Source organism: Meriones unguiculatus, chromosome 12, assembly GCF_030254825.1.
Source record: "Meriones unguiculatus strain TT.TT164.6M chromosome 12, Bangor_MerUng_6.1, whole genome shotgun sequence".
Lineage (NCBI taxonomy): Eukaryota > Metazoa > Chordata > Mammalia > Rodentia > Muridae > Meriones > Meriones unguiculatus.
Genome location: NC_083360.1, coordinates 77,381,769 through 77,405,716, shown reverse-complemented (window position 1 = coordinate 77,405,716; position 23,948 = coordinate 77,381,769). Strand labels below are relative to the sequence as shown.

The window sequence follows — 23,948 nt, the reverse complement described above, 5'->3', positions numbered from 1 at the left end:
CTGTCATGGCAATTTCCCGACAATTAGCTAACAGACTAAAAATATTTCAAACAATAGATTCTTGGGAGAGTCCATATGTTCTCAGGACTGAATTGTGTGTTTTAATTTGGAGAGGATGAGAAGAGAGCTTCACTGCCGGTCTATTCTAGTCCATTGCTTCCCACTGTCAGAACTGCCCATTGTCTTCAGGAAACAAATTCCTGCAAGGATTGGGTCTCTGTGAGCCAGGAAGCATTCAGAACAGTCAGGACCATATCATGCTGTGTGCAAATATTAAATTCCGGCAAAACAAGATCATGAATTAGGCTATATTAGTGCTTTTGGTTTTATTGCCGAAGTTCCATCTGTGGTTCAACATAAATCTGTTCTCTGTTCTAATTGCATAAGAGCTTCATTGACATTAACACAGCACTTGGTTAAAAACGAGAGAATCACAATCAAGTGCTCAGGTTCCCCTTAAATCAGACTTCAGCCCTTGGAGAGACACGGTCTACAGGCAGGGTCTATATTCTTGCTCAGCATGAATATTCAGAAACTGGAATTTCAAGGCTGAAGGGATGGCTGCAGGGTTAAGAGTCCTTGCTGTTCTTGCAGAAGACCCAAGTTCACTTCCCAGCACCCACTTTAGGTGGCTTACAACTGCCTATTTCACTAGCACCAGTGATCCAGTGCCCTCTTTTGGCTTCTCAGGGCACTGACACACACGGACGCACCCATCACATAAATAAAATAAAAACTATAACTTAAATCTTGAAATTAAAAAAAAAAAACCTAGAAAAAGAAACTTTAGCCACAATTAACCCTTCAGATCAAAATCTCAAAAGGGGAATTTGAGGAAGGACAGAAAGACTGAGAAAATTAAGAGGCATGGGAAGGGGAAAAGGAGACCCTCACCCTGGGCGCATGGCTTGTATTTCTTGCTGGCTGAGTGTCAACAGTGACACAGGAGAGGGAGCACAAGTGTGACAGTCAATTCTCTGGCGGAGCAGGCTACTCGTGAGCACGGACCAGGAGCCCACCGATGATGAGCAAGGTGAGCACTCTGTCAGCTAGGGGACCCTAACCCAGAAGAGCATCCAGGAGCTCCAGGAACTGGGCAAAGGTGGTGAACTCCTGCCCAAGCACAAGGAGGTCCTACTGGGCCAAGTGGCTGTCTCTGCAGACCCCAGTGTTCTCAACATCATAGTGACCTGACTGACCTTCTTGCAACACGGGACAGGTGATCTGGAAAGCTTCAGGACACAGTCATTTGTGCTGAACTAAGGGTGGAATACAGGACAAGAGTCTCTTTCCAGGTGAACAGAGAGACTGGGTCAGGCATAACATACATCTAGCATCCACACAGGACAGGCAGTAAGACTGACAACATGGTCCATGCCTCTGGGCTCTGGGCTGACACCCATGGAGGTGGCTCCCCAAGGCCGGCTTGCTTTGGGCAGCTACAGTCTTACAGCCCAATTCCCAGATGATGAAAAGACTGGGAGTGGACCCTCACCATCAGGGGAAGGCCTCCCAGCTGGGAGTCTGACTCCTTTTCCACCCCAAATCAATGTGCTGACAGGACCCACCCTGATTCACTCCTGCAGGGGCCTCTTCTGTCTGCCTCTCCTCCACTGCCTGCCCAGAGGCCACTGTGGTCTCGTGTCACAGGCTGCTTCTTCCTGTGCAGTTGAGGAAGGCCTCCAAACCACTATCTGCAGGTGCTAGTTTTTCAAATGCTACTTTATCTGGGGGTCCCTTGTTGGTCGTCCTCCCAAGGGTCTAGCCCGTGGGTGAGGATGGGGGTCCAGGCTGAGAGGCACGGAGTCACACCAGGAGTCCGGAGAATGCAATCCGAGGGCAAGCGGATGCGGACTCCGAAGAGGGAGTGAAGAGAGAGGACGTGCTATAGCTTTGGGTGACCAATCAGGTTCCTCCACACCATCTCCAAGCCTGCCATTGGTTGTTCGTCTCTGGGCAGACTGTCCTAAGTCAGCAGGTCACATACTTTCTGCCTAACTACTTCCGCAGTCACATCAGTGGAAGTTGCCCCAGGCCCTGAGCCCTAATGGCCCTTTGCTGGGGATGCCCACAGTCCTTAAAGCTTATAGCTCCCTTCCAATACCCCACCCCCAACCCTAGGTAGGGGAAAAAGAAGGATGTAAGGCAAAAGGGACATAGCTCTCTTTTATTTCTTCCCGCTGGGTAGGGTCATAGGATCCTTTGGGGGTAATATCACTCTCCAGAAGTCCAGGGAACCAGCAAACTGGCAAGCACAGCAGGCAGTCCTCCTCCGTCTCCTCCAAGCCACTGCGTCTTCACCTTTATACCCCTCAAAGTCCTCAGGATTCAACCAATTCCAGGTGGCAAAGACCACGCTCTGCAGGAGACAATTAACAGGTGTGGACAAACTAAAATCCCCCATTTGGGATTAGAACAAAAACATGTTTACGTATCATAAACCAGAACGTCCACAACTGTGTCCCTCCAGGTTTCTTCTGTCCTTCCTACCTCAGTGGACTACTGAGTTGTAAGTCCACTGTGCCTCTCCTCCAGCATGGGCCAAAAGCTGGGATGTCCTTCAGTCCCATCACTCCCTGGCCAGGCCATCCATCACTGTCTAACCACGATGTCCTAACATTCGGATCAAGTACTGGGCCCATCACTTAGTCCTAATTTACTCTGCATGAGCACCTTGTCTCTCCTGCCCTTGCCTTGTTTTCTGTACCCACCCCATGACCCTCCCAGGGAGGCTTGTGTGCACGGCTGTAGCTGTCTACAGGCTTAGCCAGCTCTTCATCATGGTCAAGGCTAGTGCGGGGGTTGGCGGGTGGGGGTTAGCTCCATTAGCTAGGAGAGGGTCAAATTGTCAAATTCCAATGCCTCTAGCACTCCACCCCCATAAAGGAAGCAAGAATGTGTGTGTGTGTGTGTGTGTGCTAATTCCTCTGCCTTCCCTGTCTTTTTAGGCTTCACTCCTAGCTCCTGTCCCCACAAGAGCTGCTGAAGGACAGAGCCAACGGTCTAGCCTTACTTGTCTCAGTTGGGTCCTGTGGCCTGGAACCTTGTACCTGGTGTGATGCCGCTGCATGGCTCTCAGGGCCACCATCTCTAGGCAGGCCCTTCCTGGACTCAGCCAGGACAAATGTGGGACCAAGTATACAAAGTTGGGAGTGTGTCTCCTTTGCCTCCCTCACCCTCCCTGGTCACTGTGTGGTGTCTGCCAGGCCCAGGCCTCCACAGGCAGAGGAGCCTGGCCCTCGTTCTCTTATGACTACGAAATAAACACCCATGAAAGGGAAAAAAACAAAACAAAACAAATTTTCTGACACAACTAACAACAACAAATCTCTCTCCTGCATAGAGTGAGATTTCAAAGAGGGACATGAAAGTAGCACTGAACCATCCTAATGCCAGAATGCAAACATTTGTCCTGAACATTTCTTTCCTCATCTGGAAACCCATAGTTTCCTGTGGAAATCTCACAAACAAGCTTATGAACCAAACTTATGATAAAAACACATGCCTTGACCGTCCTTGAGACACGCACAGTAAGACATCATTTGAGCTTTTTCTTTGGCGGATATCTTTATCTTATGAGCATGTAAACTTCCACAACCCCCCAGAAACGAGCTTATAATCTCCTTCATTAAGGAATATTTCTTTAAGGCATATATTTTCATCTTATCTTTCAAGGTCCACTGAGAACAACCTCGCTTGAAAAGCTCTCTCAAACCGTATCTATTGCTAATGTTAAGTGTAAACTGAATCCTGTTTCACGAGGAGCTCACTGTGTGTGTGTGCATATGTGAGCATGAATGCCGCTTATGTGCCTGAGGGCATTGACAAGTGCTTTAGGAGTGTCAGAATTTGCATGTGAAGTTTTATAAATATCTTAACACATTCTGTTCACAGGTGCTTTTCCCAAGTAGGTACAAATAAGTTACCTATGATTAGAACCCATGGCTAGTTAAAATGTTTAACAATTAGTCTCTTTACTTTAGGATTGCAGCTCCAACAAATGCCATTCATCAAAAGCCTTCCTTGAGTGGGTTGTGACACTGGAGACCACAGTGGCCTCTGGGCAGGCAGTGGAGGAGGGGCGGACAGAAGAGGCCCCTGCAGGAATGAATCAGGGTGGGTCCTGTCAGCACATTGATTTGGGCTGGAAAAGGACATGTTGGTCCATCTGTTCGTCCTGTCAGACTCCCAGCTGGGAGGCCTTCCCCTGATGGTGAGGGTCCACTCCCAGGACAGCTGGTCAGTCTTTTCATCATCTGGGAATTGGGCTGTAAGACTGTAGCTGCCCAAAGAGGGAGCCACTTCCATGAGCCCAGAGGCAAGGACCATGTTGTCAGTCTTTGTCAGTCTTACTGCCTGTCCTGTGTGGATGCTAGATGTATGTTATGCCTGACCCAGTCTCTCTGTTCACCTGGAAAGAGACTCTTGTCCTGTATTCCACCCTTAGTTCAGCACAAATGATTGTGTCCTGAAGCTCTCCAGATCACCTGTCCCATGTTGCACGAAGGTCAGTCAGGTCACTATGATGTTGAGAACACTGGGGTCTGCAGAGACAGCCACTTGGCCCAGTAGGACCTCCTTGTGCTTGGGCAGGAGTTCACCACCTTTGCCCAGTTCCTGGAGCTCCTGGATGCTCTTCTGGGTTAGGGCCGCCCCATAGCTGACAGAGTGCTCACCTTGCTTATCAGCCGTGGGCTCCTGGTCCGTGCTCCGCCAGAGAATTGACTGTCACACTTGTGCTTCCTTTCTTGTATCACTATTCTTGTCACTTGCCGATTAGGAAGTCAGATGTCTCCCTGTGGGGTCTCTGGGAACCTCCCGACAGGGTCTGAAATCCTTGACAGGCCATCCCGCTCTGACACTCATTTCTTGTGGTAGAGAGCGTGCTTCCAGAGGGAGTCTGGGGGTGTTGTGTCCTGGACTAGGGGAGGGGCATAGGAGAAGAGGGAGGGGCCCACAGCTGGGATACAAAGTGAATAAATTGTAAAAAAAAAAAAAAAAAGTCAGCATTGCATACTGCTCTGGTCCCCAGCACATCTCCACGGCCGGGGACTCTTGATGATGAGATCATGATCTGGAGACCACCTCAGCCCCTGCTCTAGACAACGCACATCTGTGGTCGGTACTCTTTGAGCTGGGTTTCGCATTTACTCTGCAGGCTCAAAAGGAACGTGTGATTGGTCCCTGCTCTCGCCAGAATGGGTTACTAGAAGTCTGCGAACTTCCAACCAGAAACTAATCTCACAGAATACAGCCCATGCCTCCGTGGCTTTCATCTTACTCTCTGTGAAAAGGTTAACAGTGAGTGGGGTTCCAAACAGCTTATCCAGGGCCAGCAATGCAGCCAGGCACAAGTCCACTCTTGCAGGATTTGGCTTAGTGAAGCCCTTTCCTTGCCTACAAAGCTAAGAGCTTTTTAAGATTACAGTCCCATTCAAACAGCAAGATTTCTAGGGAGAGGGGAAAGAGCCAAGCAATTCCACTATGTTTGCAGCCAAGAGCAAGCTGGCTCTTCATCCTCTCAGAACTCCACAGAGATATCTGGGGGTGGGCTGTGGAAAGACATTTTTCTTGTTTATAAAACCACATCGTATGAGCTGATCTGACAGGCCAAAACTGCAATCTCACGAGCCTTTGTAACTGTACCCAGGGCCTCATGCCCTAATAAGTAGATACTATACCATTAACTTATGTAAGAGGCAGTATAGATCTGTTTCTTTTAAAGACAGGCATTGTAAAGTATAGGTCTCCATGAGCAATGACCCACATAGATTACCAAGATTATTAGGAGGGAAACCTGAGTTATTAAGCTGGGCACCTGGTGTGGAACTGGTAGAACTCTTAAGGTGATCCAACTAAAAAGTATCTCTTCTTGAACCTGCAAAAAATTGGGTTTCGTCTCATGGACAAAACAGAGACTCACATCGGAGCACTCATATTTCCCTTTACCGTTGTGAGAGAGGGTGTTTCCTGTAGTCCACACTAGCTCTGCACATGCCACAGTCTCCCATTCCATTGGAACTCGGAGGCCAACACGCCTAGTTCACTTTTATAGCCTGAAGCCCTCTGACAATGTGTCCGTCTCCTCATGCTGCCCAGGCTGGTTTCTGACCCCTGGGTCACCGACCCTTCTTTAATTTCCTAATAGCTGGAACTAAAGGTTGCAGCTGAGCTTGTTTTTAAGATACTTGTATGGATGCTTTGCCTGCATTTGTCACTGTGTGCCATGTTTGTGCCTGGGATCTTTTGGAACTGATGGCTACAGATGGTTGTGAACTGCCGTGTGGATGCTAGGAATAAACCCAGGCCCTCTGGAGGAGCATCCAGCGCTCTTAACCACTAAGCCACCTCTCCAGCCCCTAAACTGGTTACTGACCATCAGGTGTGCGGTAATTTGTTATGGCGGGACATCTACAAGTAAACATGGAGGGAATTTCCTGGCAGGCGCTCGGAGTGGAGCAGCATATCACCAAGTGGCTCAGCGGTTAGAAGTGCCGCCTGCTTTTCCATAGGACCTGGGTTCAAGTCCAACGTCTACTGCGTGGCTTGTCATCATCTGTAACCCCAGTCCCGGGGCCTCTGAGGACACCAGGCATGCTCGTGGTGCACAAACACAAACACACACACACAGCACTCATACATGTTAAAGAAAGAAAATAAAGAGGGAGGCAGCACAGCAGCAAGGACGATCATGCCCATTTTGCAGCTGACACTTCTACCCGGTCTGAATAAAGGAGAGGTAACAGATGTTGTTTCCATCACCAGTGTGGGGGGGAAAATGAAATCAGGGGTGTTTGCCACTGTCTTCTGTAGACTCTCCAACCTCACAGGGGTCTAGGGCTCACCCAGTTGTCCTAACGTTCCTCTGGATTAGACACAATTTTCACTGCCAAGTCTTTAAAAAAAAAATAATAATCCATAATTTCAGCACAGTGGCAGTCCTAGCTACAGAGGGGTTCAAGGACAATTTGAGCTACTGAAGACGAAGACCATTGCATTTGGCTCTCCTCGATTTCTTCAGTGGTTCCTCACTGAAGATTGATTAATTTCAAAGGACCATCTATGATCTGCACACACTGTCACGTGTTAGGGTAAAGACTCCATCAATGGATGTGTTGAAGCAATAAAATGCTAGAAGCTATCAATCAGGCAATACAGTTGATGGCAAGGTGCTCCCGAAAATAACGAGGAGGAATATCAAGTAACACGAATGACATATTCAAACTTCAAGCTTTAATATAAAAATTCACATAAGAGCAAATGATCAAGTAACGAAATCTGTTGATTCAGTCAGCCTAGGCAGCTCTTCTATTCTAACTTACCTTTTCATCTCCCATCCCCCACCCGGTGGCCTCCAGTATGTTCACCTGTGTACAGCTGCAGGAAAGACGGCTCCTTCCCTGGGGAGATAGGTATTAGAAAGCCACATATGCTGTCTAACTCAACCAACATTCAGGTAGTGACATTGCTTGCTTCCCCCCCACACCTTCCCTGAAAAAGAAAAAAAGTCAGCTGTCCACCCTTCAGGACAGAAATGTGATGACTCAACGGTCTAATCCTACTTGGTTTTTGAATGATCTTTGGTGGACAGAAAGCGCTCCAGATTGCTAAAGTACATTGCTCAACGGTTCTTTCAAAAAGGGTATATCGGAAATAAACTTCTTGAACTCTTCAATATCAAAAAATATCTTGGTTTTACCTTTAAATTCAAAGGCCAGCTTGGCAGGATAAAGGATTCTTGGCTGAAAGCCTTCTTCTTGAAGGACTTTTATGATACTGGACCACTGACTTCTTGCATCTATAGTGCCAGGGGATAAGTCAGCTGTCAGTCTGATTTTTGACCCTCTGTAGGTTATTTCTTTTTTCACTCTGGAAGCTTTTAGGATCTTCTGTTTATCACCAGCACTCCAAAACTTCACCAAGATGTGTCTAGGCGTGAGTCTGTGTTCATCCACTGAGTTAGGGATTCGATGAGCACTGATGATCTCGAGACCCTGTTCTTCTAGCTCAGCAAAGTTTTCTTCAATTACTTCCTTGATTATGTCCTCTGCTCCATTCTCGCGGTTTTCTTTTTCCGGGATTCCTATCACTCGGATGTTGGAGCTGCGTAATCTATCCTCCCTCTCTCTGAGCCTTTCTTTACCAACGATCTCCTTGGCCAATTGCATCGTCTCCTTAGTCAGTCCCTCCACCGCGTCTTCTTGTTCACTCACTCTTGCTTCAATCATGCAGGCCAAGGAATTCAGATCATCCATGGAGCTTTTTATGTTCAAGACATCAAAAAAGTAAAGTTTTTTGATATTTTCAACCTCCCTTTGCATTTGTCTGATACAACCGATCACACTTCTTCTAAAGTTTTCTTCCGTTTCATGGATTAAGTCTGTTGTTAGCTCTTCTATTTGCGGGGTCTTATATCTCCCTCTTTGTACGTCCATTAAAAGCGGGGGTGATGGAACACTCACGTTTGTATAGGGATGGCTTTTCGGGCCATCACTGCCCGCCTGCAGGGACTCTGACGGGGAAGCCAGATACAAAGTGAGGCAGGGTGTACCAGTCTCTTGTCTTGTCACGGCAGCTGCTCCTCCCTCCCGGCTTCTGTATGCCTCCTGGCACTTGACCAGCTTTTTTCCCTTAGAGTCCCAAACCAAGTAACTAAAGGCAAGTTCTTTCAGTTCATGGAAGGTCTCCTTTTTCTTAGCCCGGGAAGACTTCTTTCTGTTTACTTCTTCCTCTGATTCAGAATCTACCACCAGACTAATTAAGCCAACCTCCTCCCCACTCCTGGAGAACTTCTCGATTCCAAATTCTTCCACCACGGTAAGGCCCTGAAAGGTTGAGCCTTGTGTTTCATGGAGTGCGGAGGCATCTTCATCCTTCCCTGCCTCTGAGTTCTCTTCTCCCTCTTCCTCCTCCCCTGAAGTCTGTTCTTCCTCCCCCAACTCTGAGCCCTCTTCCTCCTCCTCCTCCCCGGAACCCTCTTCTTCCTCCTCCAACTCTGAGCACTCTTCCTCCCCCATCTCTGAGGCTTCTCCCTCTGAAGTTTCTTCTTCCTCTACCTCTGGGGTTTCTTTTTCCCCCTCTATCCTCGAGGGTCCTTGCTTCTTGAGAGTTTTTTTATTCTTCTGTTCCAGCCTTTCTTTTTGATAAGTCTTGGCTTCCGGACTGGCGACTTTTACCTCTTTGATGAATAAGAAGCCCAAACTGTCACTCGCTATTCTTCCAGCTTCATGCTTCGTGTCTGCTAGAGTTTTACCCTACAAGTTTAAAAAAAGGTTAAAGTCATTTTTTTCAGTGAGATCAAACTTCTATCCTGCCCTCTAAACTGAATGTACTTGCCATGACAATCTGTAAAACTGCTTAAGTATACTTTTTCCCTGTGGTGATGAAGCCAAACTGAGGGCCCCGTACATGGTAAGTGATGAGGCTTCCTGCCGAGAGCAGCCGACCTCCTATTGCCTAGTCTCAAAGACGAGTGTCCCAAATAGATTCGTTTCCTATACTGACCCTAACACACTGCTTCTGCAGTTCCTAGAACACTGTTCCACAAGATCATGCCTGCCCTGACTTTCTGCATCCCTAGTCCTTAATGTGTTACCTGGGACAGGCTGACGGAGCACACTTAATGATCTCTCTTCAGGTTTAGCCAAACCCTATGAAATTAAGACCCCTGTGACCCAGATTCACCAGAAAGGCCACGTACCTTTCCCTCTAACATAATTTAACCTATCCCCCCCATAGATTGTATGCATCGTGTGTGTGTGTGTGCGCGCGCGTGCGCATGTGCCACAGCAATCATGGAGGTCAGGAGACAGCTCCCAGGAAGGGGCTACTTCTCTGTTCTACCACGTGGGTCCCACGAGCCCACTCAAGTCATCAGGCTTGTGCAACAAGTGCCATTACCCACTGAGCCACCTTGCCCATCTTCAATTTTAACTTTTTTCTTCTTTTTGAGATAGGGTCACTAACGTGTCTAGGCTGGCTTTGAAGTCATGTCAGTCCACACACCCCAGCCTCCACTCCCAACGTTCACAGACACCACGCTTGAGTTAGGTGGTGTTGGGGATTGGACAGAGGCCTTTGTGCTGGCTAAACATGCACCCTCCAGACTGAGCTAGTCATATGACAGTGATGTGTGCCTGTAATCCCAAAACTTCAGAGGTGGGTGCTGAGCTGGGGGGCCAGTCTGAGCTGAGAGGCTGCATCAAAAACATAAATAAATAAATAAATAGATAAATAAATAAATAAAGTGAGTAACCGAAATAAACTGGACAGTGAGGTTTGAGTCCAACCTTTTCACAAGGCAGTACAAATTCCAGGCGTGTTAAAGACCCCGATGTGAGAAACAAAAATCGTAACATTTACAAAATCTGCCTCAATTTTTTAAAGCAAGCCACAACGTAGAAATCTCACCAACACTTTATATGCAAAGGAAACCTAGAAGCTCGACAAAGCCATGGAAAGAAGCACAGTGCTATTAACAGGAAGACACAAGCCCAAACCTCAAAGCTACGGCACACACCAGTCAGATTGCCCATAAGACCGTGTGGCTCAGGGGACCAGGCCTCGGGGTTTCTTGAGCATCCATGCAGTGGCACCACCAGCATGCACATAATAGACACCATCTACAATAAACTAAAATGCACCAGGGAAAAGGAGCCGAGCAGGTGAGGTGGTACACACCTGCAACCCCGCACCGAGGAGGCGGAGACAGAAGGAAAAAAAAAAGTACTCATGAGAGGGGCATAGGAGAAGAGGGACAGAGGGTGGGATACAAAGCGAATAAGCTGTAATTAATTAAGAAAAAAAAAGTGTGAAACTGGCCTGGTCTACACAGCAAGACCTGTGTCTGAAGGTATTTGCGGCCCATACTGTCTCTAAATGACAGCAACCTGAAATGACTTATGAGTCAACTAACAAAGTGAGAAAATGAATGGGAGAGTTGAACACTTACTCTATAAGGGACGGAAACAGAGTGGCCAATAACTATGAAAGCCCCTTCAGCTTAAGTTAGGGTTAAATGAGATATTGAGTGTAGGCAGCAGTGAGGGGGGTGGATGAAAGACAAGGGCTCCAGGTTAAAGGCTCTTGCAGAGGGCCCAAGTTCAGCTCCCAACACCCACGTGGGGTGTTCCATGGGGACCTGATGCTTTCTTCTGCCTCTGAGGGCACCAGGCAAGGCACACAAACGGTGCACAGCTGTGCAGGTAGGCAAAACCCTCTTACACACACGATGAAATATTTTTTAGAAGAAAACGAAGCCCAGCTATTTATACCGAGAGCGCCACTGCTATTCCCGCTGCTTAAAGCTTTGGTTGTGCCCACTCGTCTGTCCCCTCCCAATGGATTAAAAGACACTCTTAGTGTTTTAACACACGCAAGTGTTTTCCTAACGGTTTCTAGAACTCCTGTCAAACAAGCCTTGATTCACTCATCTCTCCCAACAGGACTCTCGTTTCCAACTTACAGCGTAATGTCAACATTTCCACACTGTGCTTTCTCTTAAGGAACCGTCTTAGGTTGGACTCCCCCTTCAAGACGGCCACCCCAACTCTCACACCCGAGTTCTACCTTCTGGTCTGCTCACCGCTCTTTCTTGAAGCTCATTTCTCCTCGGCCCTCCGCTTGCCGCTTCGTTGGGCGGAAAGACATCCTTCAGCAATTCTTTCAGGAACAGCTTCCTGCTGGCAAACTGCCGGAGGCTGTGAAGGTCCGAGAAGGTCTTGGCTTCGCCGTCGCATTTAAAGGCTAACTGCAGCGTGCACTGCAGTTCGGGTTCGAGCCCCCTTTCTCCCAGGAGGCGGAAGACGCGGCCCCACCGCTTGCCCACGTCCAGGGTGGCCGCGGAGAAGTCGGCGGCCAGCCTCAGGGTGCCCCCTTCTTCCGGCGCGCCCTCGTCTCGGGGCCCGGCTGGGAGGCTCTCTGCATTCCGACGGCTTGCATCTGGGGCTGGCTGGTCCTCCCCATCCTTGGTGTCCTCCCCGGCTAGACCGTGAACGCGGCCATCTGCCCGATGCAGGGCTTCCTCCATCTTCTCCGGCGAAGGGTTCACGACTTGGCTGCTGTGGGGCTGCTGAGCCTTGTCCTGCTTCCCACCCGGCTTCTCCTCGCCTCTCGCAGTCAGGCTTCCACTGTCCTCCTCCGTTCCAGAGCTTTCCTCCGCCGCTTTCTCTCCCGGCTTTGGCCACCCAGAGGCCGAGTCTCCTCTTTCCCGCGGCTCTGTCCCGTCGTCCCCTGAACTCTTGGCCTCGGGTGAGGATGTGCGTTTGACCAGCATTTCCTTTAGATCATTTTTAAGGCTTTCTCTCATCTCTACAAACATCATATCTTGCATTTCCATTAAGGCATTAAATTTCTTCATCATGACTGCCGAGACGTCGTTGTACTTTAAATCCACGGATGCGGCCATTTCCTTCTCCGTGTCTAACAGCGGCTTCTCTTTTTGCTCCTTTTGAAGTCTGGCTGCTTTTGAATGCACACCTGACATTGTGGATGCACTAACACTGGAATGCACCTTCTCCTGGTGAGGACTTCAGAAATCCTAAAAAAAAAAAAAAAAGAAAAAAAAAAAAAAAGCACCTGAAATATCAACAACAAGTGAAAATTTACTTACTGAGTTTTACCGAGAAACTTGGTAAGAATGAGCATGCTTAAGAAAACTATGCTAGCCGGGTATGGTGGAGCACGCTGGAAGCCCAGCGCTGGGGAAAGCAGAGTCGGGTGGATCTCAGTGAGTTTGAGGCTAGCCTGGTCTACAAAGCCCAGGACAGCCAAGGCTACAGAGAAACCGTCTCCCAAAAAACTATACCATGTGTACTTTAATATGAAGCGTCACTACTGACATGTGCACATGGATATGATCATAAGAAAAAGAAAAGATCAGAATTCACAATTTATGTACCATGACTAAAAACCCATTGAGTGGTGGACATGCCACCCAATCAGGAGACCAAGGTAGGGGCCCAACAGTTGGGAGGCAGTGAGATCCCCGTCTCAAAAACAAACATGGGATGGAGAAGTAGCTTGGTAATAGAGCACACATTAAGCAGTTCTTTAAAAAAGAGAGAACTGGCAAACTTGGCACATGCCTTTAATCCCAGTAGTCGGGAGGCAAAGTTAGATAGATCTCTGTGAGTTCAAGGCCAGAATGGTCTATAGAGTGAATTTGATGGTAATCAAAGAGCTACGTAGCAAGATCCTGTCTCAAGAAACTTAAAACAAAAACAAAAAAACAAAACAAACAACAACAAAAAAAACAAAGCTGGCTGTATGGCTCAAGGAACAACGGTGCCATCAATCGGAGTTTGATCCTTGGGACCCACACAGAAGGACAGAACCCATTTTACAAATTGTCCTCTGACCTCAAATGCACACCCACACACACACAATAAAATATAACAAAAAAAAAATTAAACTGAAAGAGATCAAAAGGGAAAGTATGTATTATGTACCACAAAGAAAATGAAAGTTTTGAGGTCAACCTAAGAACATTATTTTTCCAGAGTGCAAAATGTGAGCTATTCCCTGAGGGAGCCAAAGCCAATTCCATTCTTCTCCCTCCTCCCACACGCCCAATCTGTGCTGAAAGACCCTTAAGGCTGTGGCCCCTCCAGCTTGGCAGAGTGGGAAGGGAGAAACCAGTCCATTCCAGCAACAGCATTTAATAGGGGAAGGGAGAGTGCGTAAGATGCTATCTATGCACTATGAACATAGAAAATGCCTTTAGACTGACAAAAATAGCTTAGCCAGGAACCCCGCTACACCTGATAACCAGAACCCAGTGACATCTCTCACTCAACGTAACCAGACACAGTGCTAGAACCCCATGACACCCACAGGACTGTACATAAATACAGACCAAGAGCAATGCTCTGCTCTGCTCCAGGATCCTGACCTTCAAATCAGAGGCTTCTGTTAGAGACTGGACCTGCCCTTTAGCTAAGATCCGTCACTCCAGAGAGCAGGCATGGGGGAGACAGATTTAGGAATTTAGGGTATGACCCTTTTGTGACAAACATCAGCATAACAAAATACAACTTTTGTTATGCCAACTACACCCTTCTACCTTGTGGCTCGGGCAGAGGAAGGAATCCAGACCAACCTCGTAGGTCATTACAAGCTTATGTCTTACCACAGACGCTCGCCACCTGCTGGCTCATCATAGCATGCCCACACTGCCTGAGGAATCGTGGGATGTGTGAACCAGACAACAGATAACTAACTGATGACACTGATGATGGACACTGGGAGGACCCGAAACCAATTCCATGGAAAGCAAACATCTTGAGCAGCAAGGCCGTATCTGAGCCTATGGCAGAGGACATGCCGGAACCGGGAGGAGAGGAGGGCACAGAACTTTTGACTTGGCTTCCTAAGTTTTCTTTACTGTCACAAAATGCCCAAGACAAATATCTCAATGAAAACCAAGGTTTCTTGACCACCTCATCAAGCAGCCTTTGGGATCATGGCGGAAACTTGTGGAGGTTGTGTCAGCCCGTCACGTTGGTCATGAGGAAGACACTGGGACCTTACTATCTCTCTTGTGCCCTCATTTACCTCCAGTAGGCCTTGCCTCCTAAAAGCTCCACTACCACCAGCACAAGGGGCTACCTGCCAGTCTTGTGGGGAACACAGAGGACACAAACAGAAACAGTTCTTCCTCCCCGAAAGGTGAAGCCTACCTTGCAACCAAACAAGAGCAGTGAAAGGACATGTGTTGGGGTGGGTTAGGGTCTCCTTGCTTATGCTAGGCTCACGTGGAAGCCCCAACCTGTCCTTTCTGCCTCTGGAGTGCTGGGGCCACTGGGGTGCCACCTCTTTCTGTGAAAGCAGCGACATCAAAACTTTTCTTTTGCGACAGGGTCTCCTTCAGCCCCAGCTGCTTGAGGCTGGCCTTTTATGTCTGCAGCACCATACCCAGCATGAAACAATGCCAGCATTTTTTTTTTTTTTTTTTTTTTTTTTTCATTTTAGACAGGGTTTCTCTGTGCAGCCCTGGCTGTCCTGGAACATATTCTAAAGACCAGGCTGGCCTTAAACTCACAAAGATCTGGCTGCCTTGGCCTCCCGAGTTCTGGGATCACAGGCATGTGTCACTACCACCTGACTCAATGTCTGGATTTTTATGCTCGCCTAAACCCAGGGCCTTTTGCATGATGGGTAAGCATTCCATGGACGAGCAGAACCCCTAGTCCTCGGGAAGTTTTAAAGCATCTTGCAATTATCCATGCTTCCAACACGTTCCTAACACCATCCAAGAGCTAAACAAATGAAGTCTATGATCCAGTCACTTCTAATGCTGTATTTAAAAGTGCAAAGGTAGGTGAGGTCGTAGTCAGAGGGCCTGCCTACCTTGTAAAGGCCCTGGCTCTATCTATACACTGCCCTCCACCCCCAACCAGCAATTCCCTTTAAAGCAGGCGTGGAGGTTCATGCCAGTAATCACAGCACTAGAGAAGCTGAGGCAGGAGGATGATTACAAATAGCAAACACGCAAACACACACACACACACCCAAAACGAAAAATACTTTAGATTCAACCTGAGTTTGGCCACCGGGATCTTTTGGGTGGGAGAGAACTGACTCCTTCAAGCGTCCTGACTTCCACATTGTTGCTTTGACACACATGCATACACGGAGACACTCACAACTAGAACAATTTTGTTTTTGTTTTTCTGAGACAGGGTTTCACTGTGTAGCGTTGACTATCCTGGAACTCATTCTATAGACCGGGCTGGCCTCGAACTCACAGAGATCCACATGCCTCTACCTCCCGAGTGTTGGAATTAACGGCATTCACCACCACTGCCCAGCACAATTTAAAAATTTAGGTGGTAGCTCTTGTAAAATGAAGCAGTAGGATCTCTGTATATCTGAGGCTAGCCTGGTCTACACAGGGAATTCCACGCCAGCCAGGAATACAAATAATCAAAGGAACAAAAACAAAGTGGAGAATAATGCTCTCATATTTAATCTGGAAACCTGAAGCAAATTCGTTTTGCTCTGTTTTATTTTGGTCCAGAACGTGTTAGAACCAACTGTGTACCAGTCTCCACCTGCCTTACAAATGAAACCAGCACTAAGCTGAACACTGAGGATACAAAACTGTGTGAGGTATATCCAAACCCCAGAATTCTAGGCTTGGGTGTAGCTTCGTGGTATCTATGAGTCCTGGGGGCCATTGCATCACTACAATCAATCAATCAATCGATCAATCAATCAATCAGGTTATCACACTTAACCCTGGCACTCCAGAGGCAGACAGGCTGCCTTGAACTAGCTCTGTAGCTCAGCCAGGCCTTGAACTTGAGAATTCTCTTGAGCAGCTGAGATATAGAACTGCCACCACCAAGACCCAGCCTAGAAAAAAATTTTCATTAAATAGAGGCACAAAAATTTCTGAACCAGGCAGCTTGCAGAAGTGGCGTCGGAGGACAGAAATCACGGTGAAGCTTAGAACTGGCAGCTCCACTCCATCAAACCCAAGTGAGCTGGCTGGAGAGAAGGAAAGTTATTTTTTGAATAATTTGTTCTTATTTCGTGTGCAGTGGTGTTTTGCCTGCATGTGGGTCAATGTGAGGGTGCCAGAGCTGGAAGTTGGAGTTGTAAGCTGCCCTGTGGGTGCTGGGAAGGAAAGCTGCACCCGCTGGAGGAGTGCTGGCTGCTCTTCCAGAGAACCTGGGATTCCATTCCAAGCCCTTACACGGTGGCTCACAACTGCCTATGAACTCGAGTTCCAGAGGATCTGATGCCCTATTCTGACCTATTCTGGGCACTGGGCATGAGTGCGGTACACAGACATACATGTAGACCAAACACCCATACACATAAAATAATAACAAGACCTCACAATGGAGCCCAGACTGGCTTTGGTCGACTCCTGCTTGAAGCCACCTAGAATGGTTGTTTTGTTTCTTTTCTTTAAAAGATTCACTTCTATAATTTTAAATTATGTATGTGCGGGTTGGCAGGCAAGTGCACACACCCACGCACGCACGCACACACACCTGTGGGTATGTGCAAGCAGAGCAGACGCCTGTGGAGCCAGAAGCGATGACCCCCAGGAGCTGGAGAAACAAAGGATGGCGAACCACTGACATGGGTGCTGGGAACTGAACTTGGGTCCTCCAGGAGAGCAGCCCATACTCTTCACCACTGAACCACACTCTTCTAAGCCCTTTCTACTTCTTACATAAAGGATAGAATGCCAGGCAGTTGTGACACTTTAATCCCAGCACTTGGGAGGCAGAGGCAGGTGGATCTCTGTGAGCTGAAGACCAGCCTGGTCTACAGAGCTAGTTCCAGGATAGCGAGGGCTGTCTGGAAAAACCATAAAAGAACACACCACGAGCATTTGCAAGGCCGCAGGTTCTGATCTCCAACCTAACAAATTAAATCTGCAACTTTTATTAGAGTTATTGTTTAATATGCATGACTCTCTTGAATGTCAAACAGGAATCATACCAATTTCCAGCTCCTGTAGAGTTTATGTATATCAAGAAGTTTTTGTAGAAGAACACAAAATCTACTAAACATGAAAAGAAGCTAATATAGTTGAAGATCAGAGAAACAAAAAAACGAGGCCACTTTTCTGTACCCAGTGCACGCGAGAACTCCTGTGCGTGTGTCTGCAGAGGTTAATTGCTGCAAGAGAAATGCAGCACCGAGGAGGACTGGAATGCTGCAGGTTTGGAGGTTAATTATCTTATCTTGGGTCAGTCCTAGCCTTCCAGAACACCATTCCTTGACTACTCCTGTGACTAAGAGATAAGAACCCTTTAGAATCTGTTAACTTAGCAGACCACCACACTCGGCTTCCCCGAGCCTAAAAGCTAAGAAGGTTCTCAGATATCATCTCGGGCCTGTCGAGGTTCCTCCCCAAACCCGCTGGACATGCCTTCCTGCTGTACCCACCGATGTATTTTAAATTTGCCTGGACTTATGACTTCCTCTGTTCTGTGAAACTATAAAACTTCATGAAGGAAACGACTTCCATGCTGGAATAAGGAGTTTGTGGTAACCTAAATCTGTGTTCCTGGGCCACGGACACTCAAAATAGCTCCATAACAAACTACCTCTTATTTTCTCTAAGATAAGAGCTGTGGTTTTTGCAATGGCACCTAAATGAAATAAAGGCAGGGTGCATGAGTAAACTTGAAACTCCAGCCCGGGGGGTCGAAGCCAAGGTGGGATACACAGCCCCGTGCCAGCCTACTGGGGGCTTTTGATTAGCTAGACCCTGTCTCAAAAACAAAATAAGTCAAATACCCAGCCATCCGTCAGTCCTCTCAAACACGGAAAGCCGCTTGTATGGAAGAAAACCAGGCATGCCGCTGGCCTGCAAACCCAGCACTTGCAAGTTAAAGGCAGAAGGATCAAGAGTTCACGACCAGCCTTGGCTACTACACTTGGAGGCCAACCTGGAAGATATTAAGACCCCATCTCCAAACACACAAACAAACAAACAAACAAACAAACAAACAAACAAACGGGAAGGGCTGGAGAGATGGCTCGGCAGTTAAGAGCACTAGCTGCTCTTCCAGGGAGAGAGAGAGAAGAGCTGGGTTCAGGCTAACAAGTCTGTGACTCTGTTTCCAAGGAATCTGATACCTTTTTCTGGCCTCAGGTAATGCATACACATAGTGCATTCATCATATACATGCAGGCAAAACACCCATACAGGTAAAATAAAACTAAAAGTTAAAAAAAAAAGGGCGGGGGGTGAGAAATCTTTTGAACCAGCTCATGGCTGTAACCCCAGCATTGTTTGAGAGGCTGAAGGCACAAGGCCAGTCTCTTCCACTGCACACTATCTTGTTTTAAAATAAGCCATAGGTTTGATCCAGCACTTACCAGTCAGTATTTGATAATTTGGCTTCATGCATCTGTTTGAGAAAGGGTCTTCCGCCGTTACCCCAGGCTTCCTGAGAACTTATCATGTACCGCCAAGAACTAATTGCCGTAATCCTGCCTCAGCCTCCCATGTGCTGGAATTGGACCCAAGCATTTGACTGGGGAACAATAATTGGAAACCAGAACTGGCGTAGACATCAGCGACCCTCTAGATCTTATGGGTGATTGACTTGGCAGAAATCCCTCTGTCCGCTATTGGACTGAGTGATGTTCCATGATGCAAAGCTTAGGGGTGCTTCAAACTGTTGGACAGGAGAATGGCTGAGGCCGAACAGGACGAGACTGATCTCGCGGTTTCACAGGGCAGAGCGGACCTGTAGTCAACTGAAGTTTTCGTCTACAGCACTGATTGCTGTCGAGAGTCCAAAGGTTCAAAGCTGTGCCCTTCATCCAGGTGGTTTGCATGCCATCCCAGCACTGGGTAGGCAGAGGCAGGAGGATTAGGGATTCAAGACCATCAGACCATCAGGAGGCCAAGACAGGCACCCACATAAAAAAAAAAAAAAAAAAAAAAAAAAAAAAAAAGCCAGGCCTAGTGGCCTAAACTGCTAATTCCACTTCAGGTGGTGGAGTCTCCCTTGGCCACGTGACCTGGAGGACAGCCTGGGTTCTGTGGGACTGTCTCAAAAGCACATATCAAACCCAATCAATTGCGAGTAGGATGAGAATTTTTTTTTCTGTCACCCTGCAGTTAGCAGTACTGGATCCAGGACACAGGTATGCGGCCTACCACCACACAACACGGAGCCACGCTTATTCTTTAAGCCTCCAAAGCGAGCGGATAATCCACAATCTGCCCCATAGCAAATTGAGGGCGGAACCCACACCAGAAAGAACACGGTGCTGATTTGAAAATGCAATGAGACAATAAACATCTGAAAGGAGGGCAGAGGATAACAAGAGGCACCAGGTAAGGGCCAAGGAAATGCAAATCCAAGGCTCTCCTCCCCCTCCCGGAGACAGGAAGACAAGCCTTTCCCTCCCCCTGAGGCCTGAGTCCATCACAGTCTGCTAAATTACCCACTGTCCTCGCGGGTAAGGTTTTCTACTAAGTACAGCCGAGGACGAAGTCCAGAACCATTTAGATGTAAACTGAGCCACTGAGGCCTGTGATTCCAGCACTAGCCAAGGCTGCGAAGGGAGGAGAATCGCAGCTCCACTACCTCACTGAAGAAGTAAACTGCTAACCTCAACCCAAAACAAACCAGGGCTCGCCAGCTTGCCAGCTTCGATGGCCGCCATCAAACCTGGCCTGAAATGTGGCAACTTGGCTCAGTTCTTCACCCTACCAGAAAAGGCTTAGCGGCTTCAGAATACGCAAAATCTTAGGTAAGAAGGAAAGACTGTTTTGAGACGGGAGTCTCACCATGCTATGCCAGTGAGCCTTTAAGGGAACCTTTTGCCTCAGGCCCCGAAATAGCTGGAACCATAGATCTGAGCTACAGGTTTTATACCATTTGTATGTTCAGACAAGAGTCTCCCTACATGGTCCTGGCTGTCCTTGAACTCACTATGTGGGCCAGGCTGGCTTTGAACTCAAGAGATCCACTTTCCTGAGCTGGGTTCAAAGCTCAGGTTGTTTTCTTCTGCTTTCAGCTAAAGGATTTGAAACGATTCCCACCTAGTGGGTGTCAATACTCCCCAAAATTTCTTGACACCAGGTTAAGCACCCCATCCTAGCTCCCCACTTCAGTCCACGGCACTTCCGTCACGTTCCAGAGGGCCGGGTCTCCACGCCCCAAGAGCGCGCTCTGCAGCTTACCCAACTCTGTGCCTTCCCCAGGATGGAACCAGCTCTCAGGTCAGAGTTGCTCTGTCCACCTACAGTGGGGTGTCTCAGCACCCGGAATCAAGCGCGCATCCCAGGAGTCAAGTCTTGACCCACTATGCAGAAATCCACCCGCGTGTCAGCGGTAAGATTTCTTAAATGTGTGTTGGCTTCAAGACTATCCACGAGTTACTAGCAGGGACGATGGGGCCGGGGTAGGGAGGCGGCGGCTAGAAGGGAACACCCAGGATCCGAAGGCAAGGAGAGGGCCCGAGGATGGTGGCGGCTTCTGCCTTGTGCACGAGGGTAGCGCTAACAGAACACCTTCAACAATTTGAGAAGAGAAAATTCTGCCCGTTTGTCCAGCAAACTTTGGAAAGAAACTGATGGAGGCGCCTTCCCAGGCAGACAGACACTCAGGGAAGCGTCCGCTGGCGGAGGCTGGGAAAGGTCTGAAAGCCGGGGTCCCCCCCCCCCGCCCCAACCCTCAGGCTCTTGGCACAGCTCTGGCTGGGGCGGCCGCTCCACTCACCTCCGCCCTCGCCCCGCCTGTCCCGCGGTCCCCGCCGTCCTCGCTCCCCACCCCGGCGCCGGCCGGGCAGAGAGCAGCGTGGGCGGCGCGGGGACAGCCGAGCCCCAGCCCCGAGCAGCCTTACCTGGGAGCCACGAGGTCCAGCCCGGAGGTCACACACGCCAACAAAAGCAGGCCCCGGCGTCCGCCCGCAGGAGGGGCCGGCGGATCGTCCGGGGCTGACTCCTCCCCTCCCTCTGCGAAGTTTGCAGGTTTCTAGGCCCAACCCCCCTCGCCACCGGCTTCCCCAGCCCCCTCCCGAAACTCGGCGGAGCCCGAGCCTGCGGGGCAGGGTGGCCCGCGCCCATAACCCCTGCGCTCCCGAGGCCAGTTGGGGCGCAGATCTTGTAAGAAATTCCAATCGCCTCCACGCAGCTCTCCGGCCTCTCGCTAACCAGCCGGGGAGCGTGCGCGCGCGCAAACACACACAGATCCTTGTCCTGACTTCAGGCTCTGGTCGCCACGAAAGTAGCACCGAGCGCCAGGGAGAGAGCCTCAGTGTCGCTGTCCTTTCCGCCAGTCGATGGGGCAGACGTCCTTCGGATACCCCTCTACCTTTCTGACCCTCTACGCTTCTGCTCCAGGGCCTTTGTGCTGTCTCTCTGTGACTTCTTTTCCCAGGGTCACGTTTTGAGAGAATCTCCTTAAGCTGTAATTCCATAAGTAACTAACTGATCTGGCCTCCACTTCCCAAGAGCAGGGATTACTGACCTGTGAACCTAGGAGTCGGGGACTAGGGGCCAACCTGGGGCGGGAGGCGGCTCGTGTGTGCAAGGCCAGCACTTTTCCAAATGAGTTAGGACAACGGTCCGTTCTTTCCCACTTCTTTCAAAGCTGTCCTTTTTTTCCATCCTCGGGTCTCAGGTCAAAGATTAACACTTGCAGGCATGACGGCATTGCCTAAAGACCTCCAGCTAATCTGGAGGCAGGAGGATCCCTTTGTACGTAGGCATTGGGGCTAGCTTGGGCATGATAGGGAAACCGGTCTCTATAAAACAAGACCAAATATCTTGAATTTGGCCTCTGAGACAACTCTTCTTAAGGAAGACACACTACCTCCAATGCCAAAGCTCTATCCTAGTACCCTGGTCACACACACACACACACACACACACACTCATACAAACTTTTTGCCATGTAGCCCAGGCTAGCCTTGAAATTCCTATGTAGCTCAGATGGACCTCAAACTCCAGGCACTCCCCTGCTCCAGTCCTCCAGATGCTGGCATTTCAGGCGCACACCATGCCTTGTTTCATTCACCCTGTTCTTGATTCCCAGTTGTCAGGAGCCAAATTTATTCAATGACTGCATCTCCTTTCCGTGTCTCTCTGTTCCCCACTCCCTTCGAGGATGTAATTTCAAACAGACAAGACTTGTATCTTTCTCACTAACGCTTTAGTCGCTGCACCCAAAATTATGACTAGCATGTGCTACAGTCTCTGGTTGAATGAGGAAATAAGAGAGGCCAACCCTCGTGCCACAGAAGACTGCTAAATGTGAGCCATGTTTTTTGCAGGATTAAGAAAGTTGGTGCTAAGCCAGGCATGGCGGTGCATGCCTTTAATCCCAGCACACAGGGAGGCAGAGGCAGGTGGATCTATGTGAGTTTGAGATCAGCCTAGTCTACAAAATGAGTCCTGGATAGCAAAAGCTACACAGAGAAACCCTGTCTCGAAAAACCACAAGAAAAGAAAGACAGGAAAAAGAAGGCTGATGTTAGAGAGACAGCTCAGTGGTTAAGAGCACTTGTTGCTCTTGCAGAGAACTCAGGTTCAATCCCCAGCACCCACTCGGTGGTTTTCCACCATCTGTAACTCCAGTTTCAGGGGATTTGATGCCTTTGTCTGACCTCTGAGAGTACCAACCATACATGTGATTTAGTAAGATAGACAGACAGACAGACAGAAAGACAGATTAAAAAAGACAGGTGGTTTGCTGGACATGGTGGCGAGTTCCAGGACCAGCAGAGCTACATAGATTTTAAAAAGAAGGATGTATAAATAATAATAACAACAACAAAACTAAGCTGTGAAAAGTTAAAGAAAAAAACAAAAGCCCAGGGCAGTTCAGTGTCCAAGTGCCTCTGACATAATCTGATTGGCCTGCTCTTTGATCACCCCCCTGAGGGGGGAGCAGCCTTACCAGGCCACAGAAGATGACAATGCAGCCACTCCTGATGAGACAATGCTGATAAACTAAGATCAGAAGGAAGGAGAGGAGGACCTCCCCTATCAGTGGATTTAGGGAGGGGCATGCATGAAGAAGGGGGAGGGAGGGTGGGACCAGTAGGGGAGGAGGGAAGGGCTTATGGGGGAAACAAAGTGAATAAAGTGTAATTAAGAAACAAAACAAAACAAAACAAAAACCAAAAAGGATGTACCAGGCATTTGTCCCAAGTTAGAAACTCTGGGGTTTTGAGGGGCTGGGCTCAAGTGGAAAGTGGGCTGTATTAGATTACTAGCTCACGGATAGTAAAACCTCACTGAGTTCATGCCAGTGAACTTTTTTTTTTAATATTTTACTTCCTCTTCAACATTATTATCTTAATTACTTTTCCATTGCTTGATGAGACACCATGACCAAGACAACTTAAGAGGGGGCTTCCAGTTTTAGAGGGGCTTCACAGTTTCACAATAGAGCACCATAGTGGCAGGCCTGGGGGCAAGCTGGCAGGCAGGCACAGCTCTGGAACAGTGGCGA

General features: G+C 48.6%; 1 protein-coding gene and 1 pseudogene across 1 annotated transcript; both read right to left on the bottom strand.

Moving 5' to 3' along the window:
* Positions 1–1,723: 1,723 nt before the first annotated feature.
* On the bottom strand, positions 1,724–7,337 carry LOC110566541 (rho GDP-dissociation inhibitor 1-like; annotated as a pseudogene).
* Positions 6,941–21,470, bottom strand: L1td1 (LINE1 type transposase domain containing 1). The gene is made up of 3 exons (XM_060365931.1): positions 21,334–21,470; positions 11,585–12,538; positions 6,941–9,254 (listed from the first exon to the last, which is right to left on the bottom strand). Exons 2-3 carry the CDS (start codon positions 12,482–12,484, stop codon positions 7,608–7,610), a joined length of 2,547 nt encoding a protein of 848 aa, XP_060221914.1. The 5' UTR covers positions 12,485–12,538; positions 21,334–21,470; the 3' UTR covers positions 6,941–7,607.
* Positions 21,471–23,948: the final 2,478 nt, after the last annotated feature.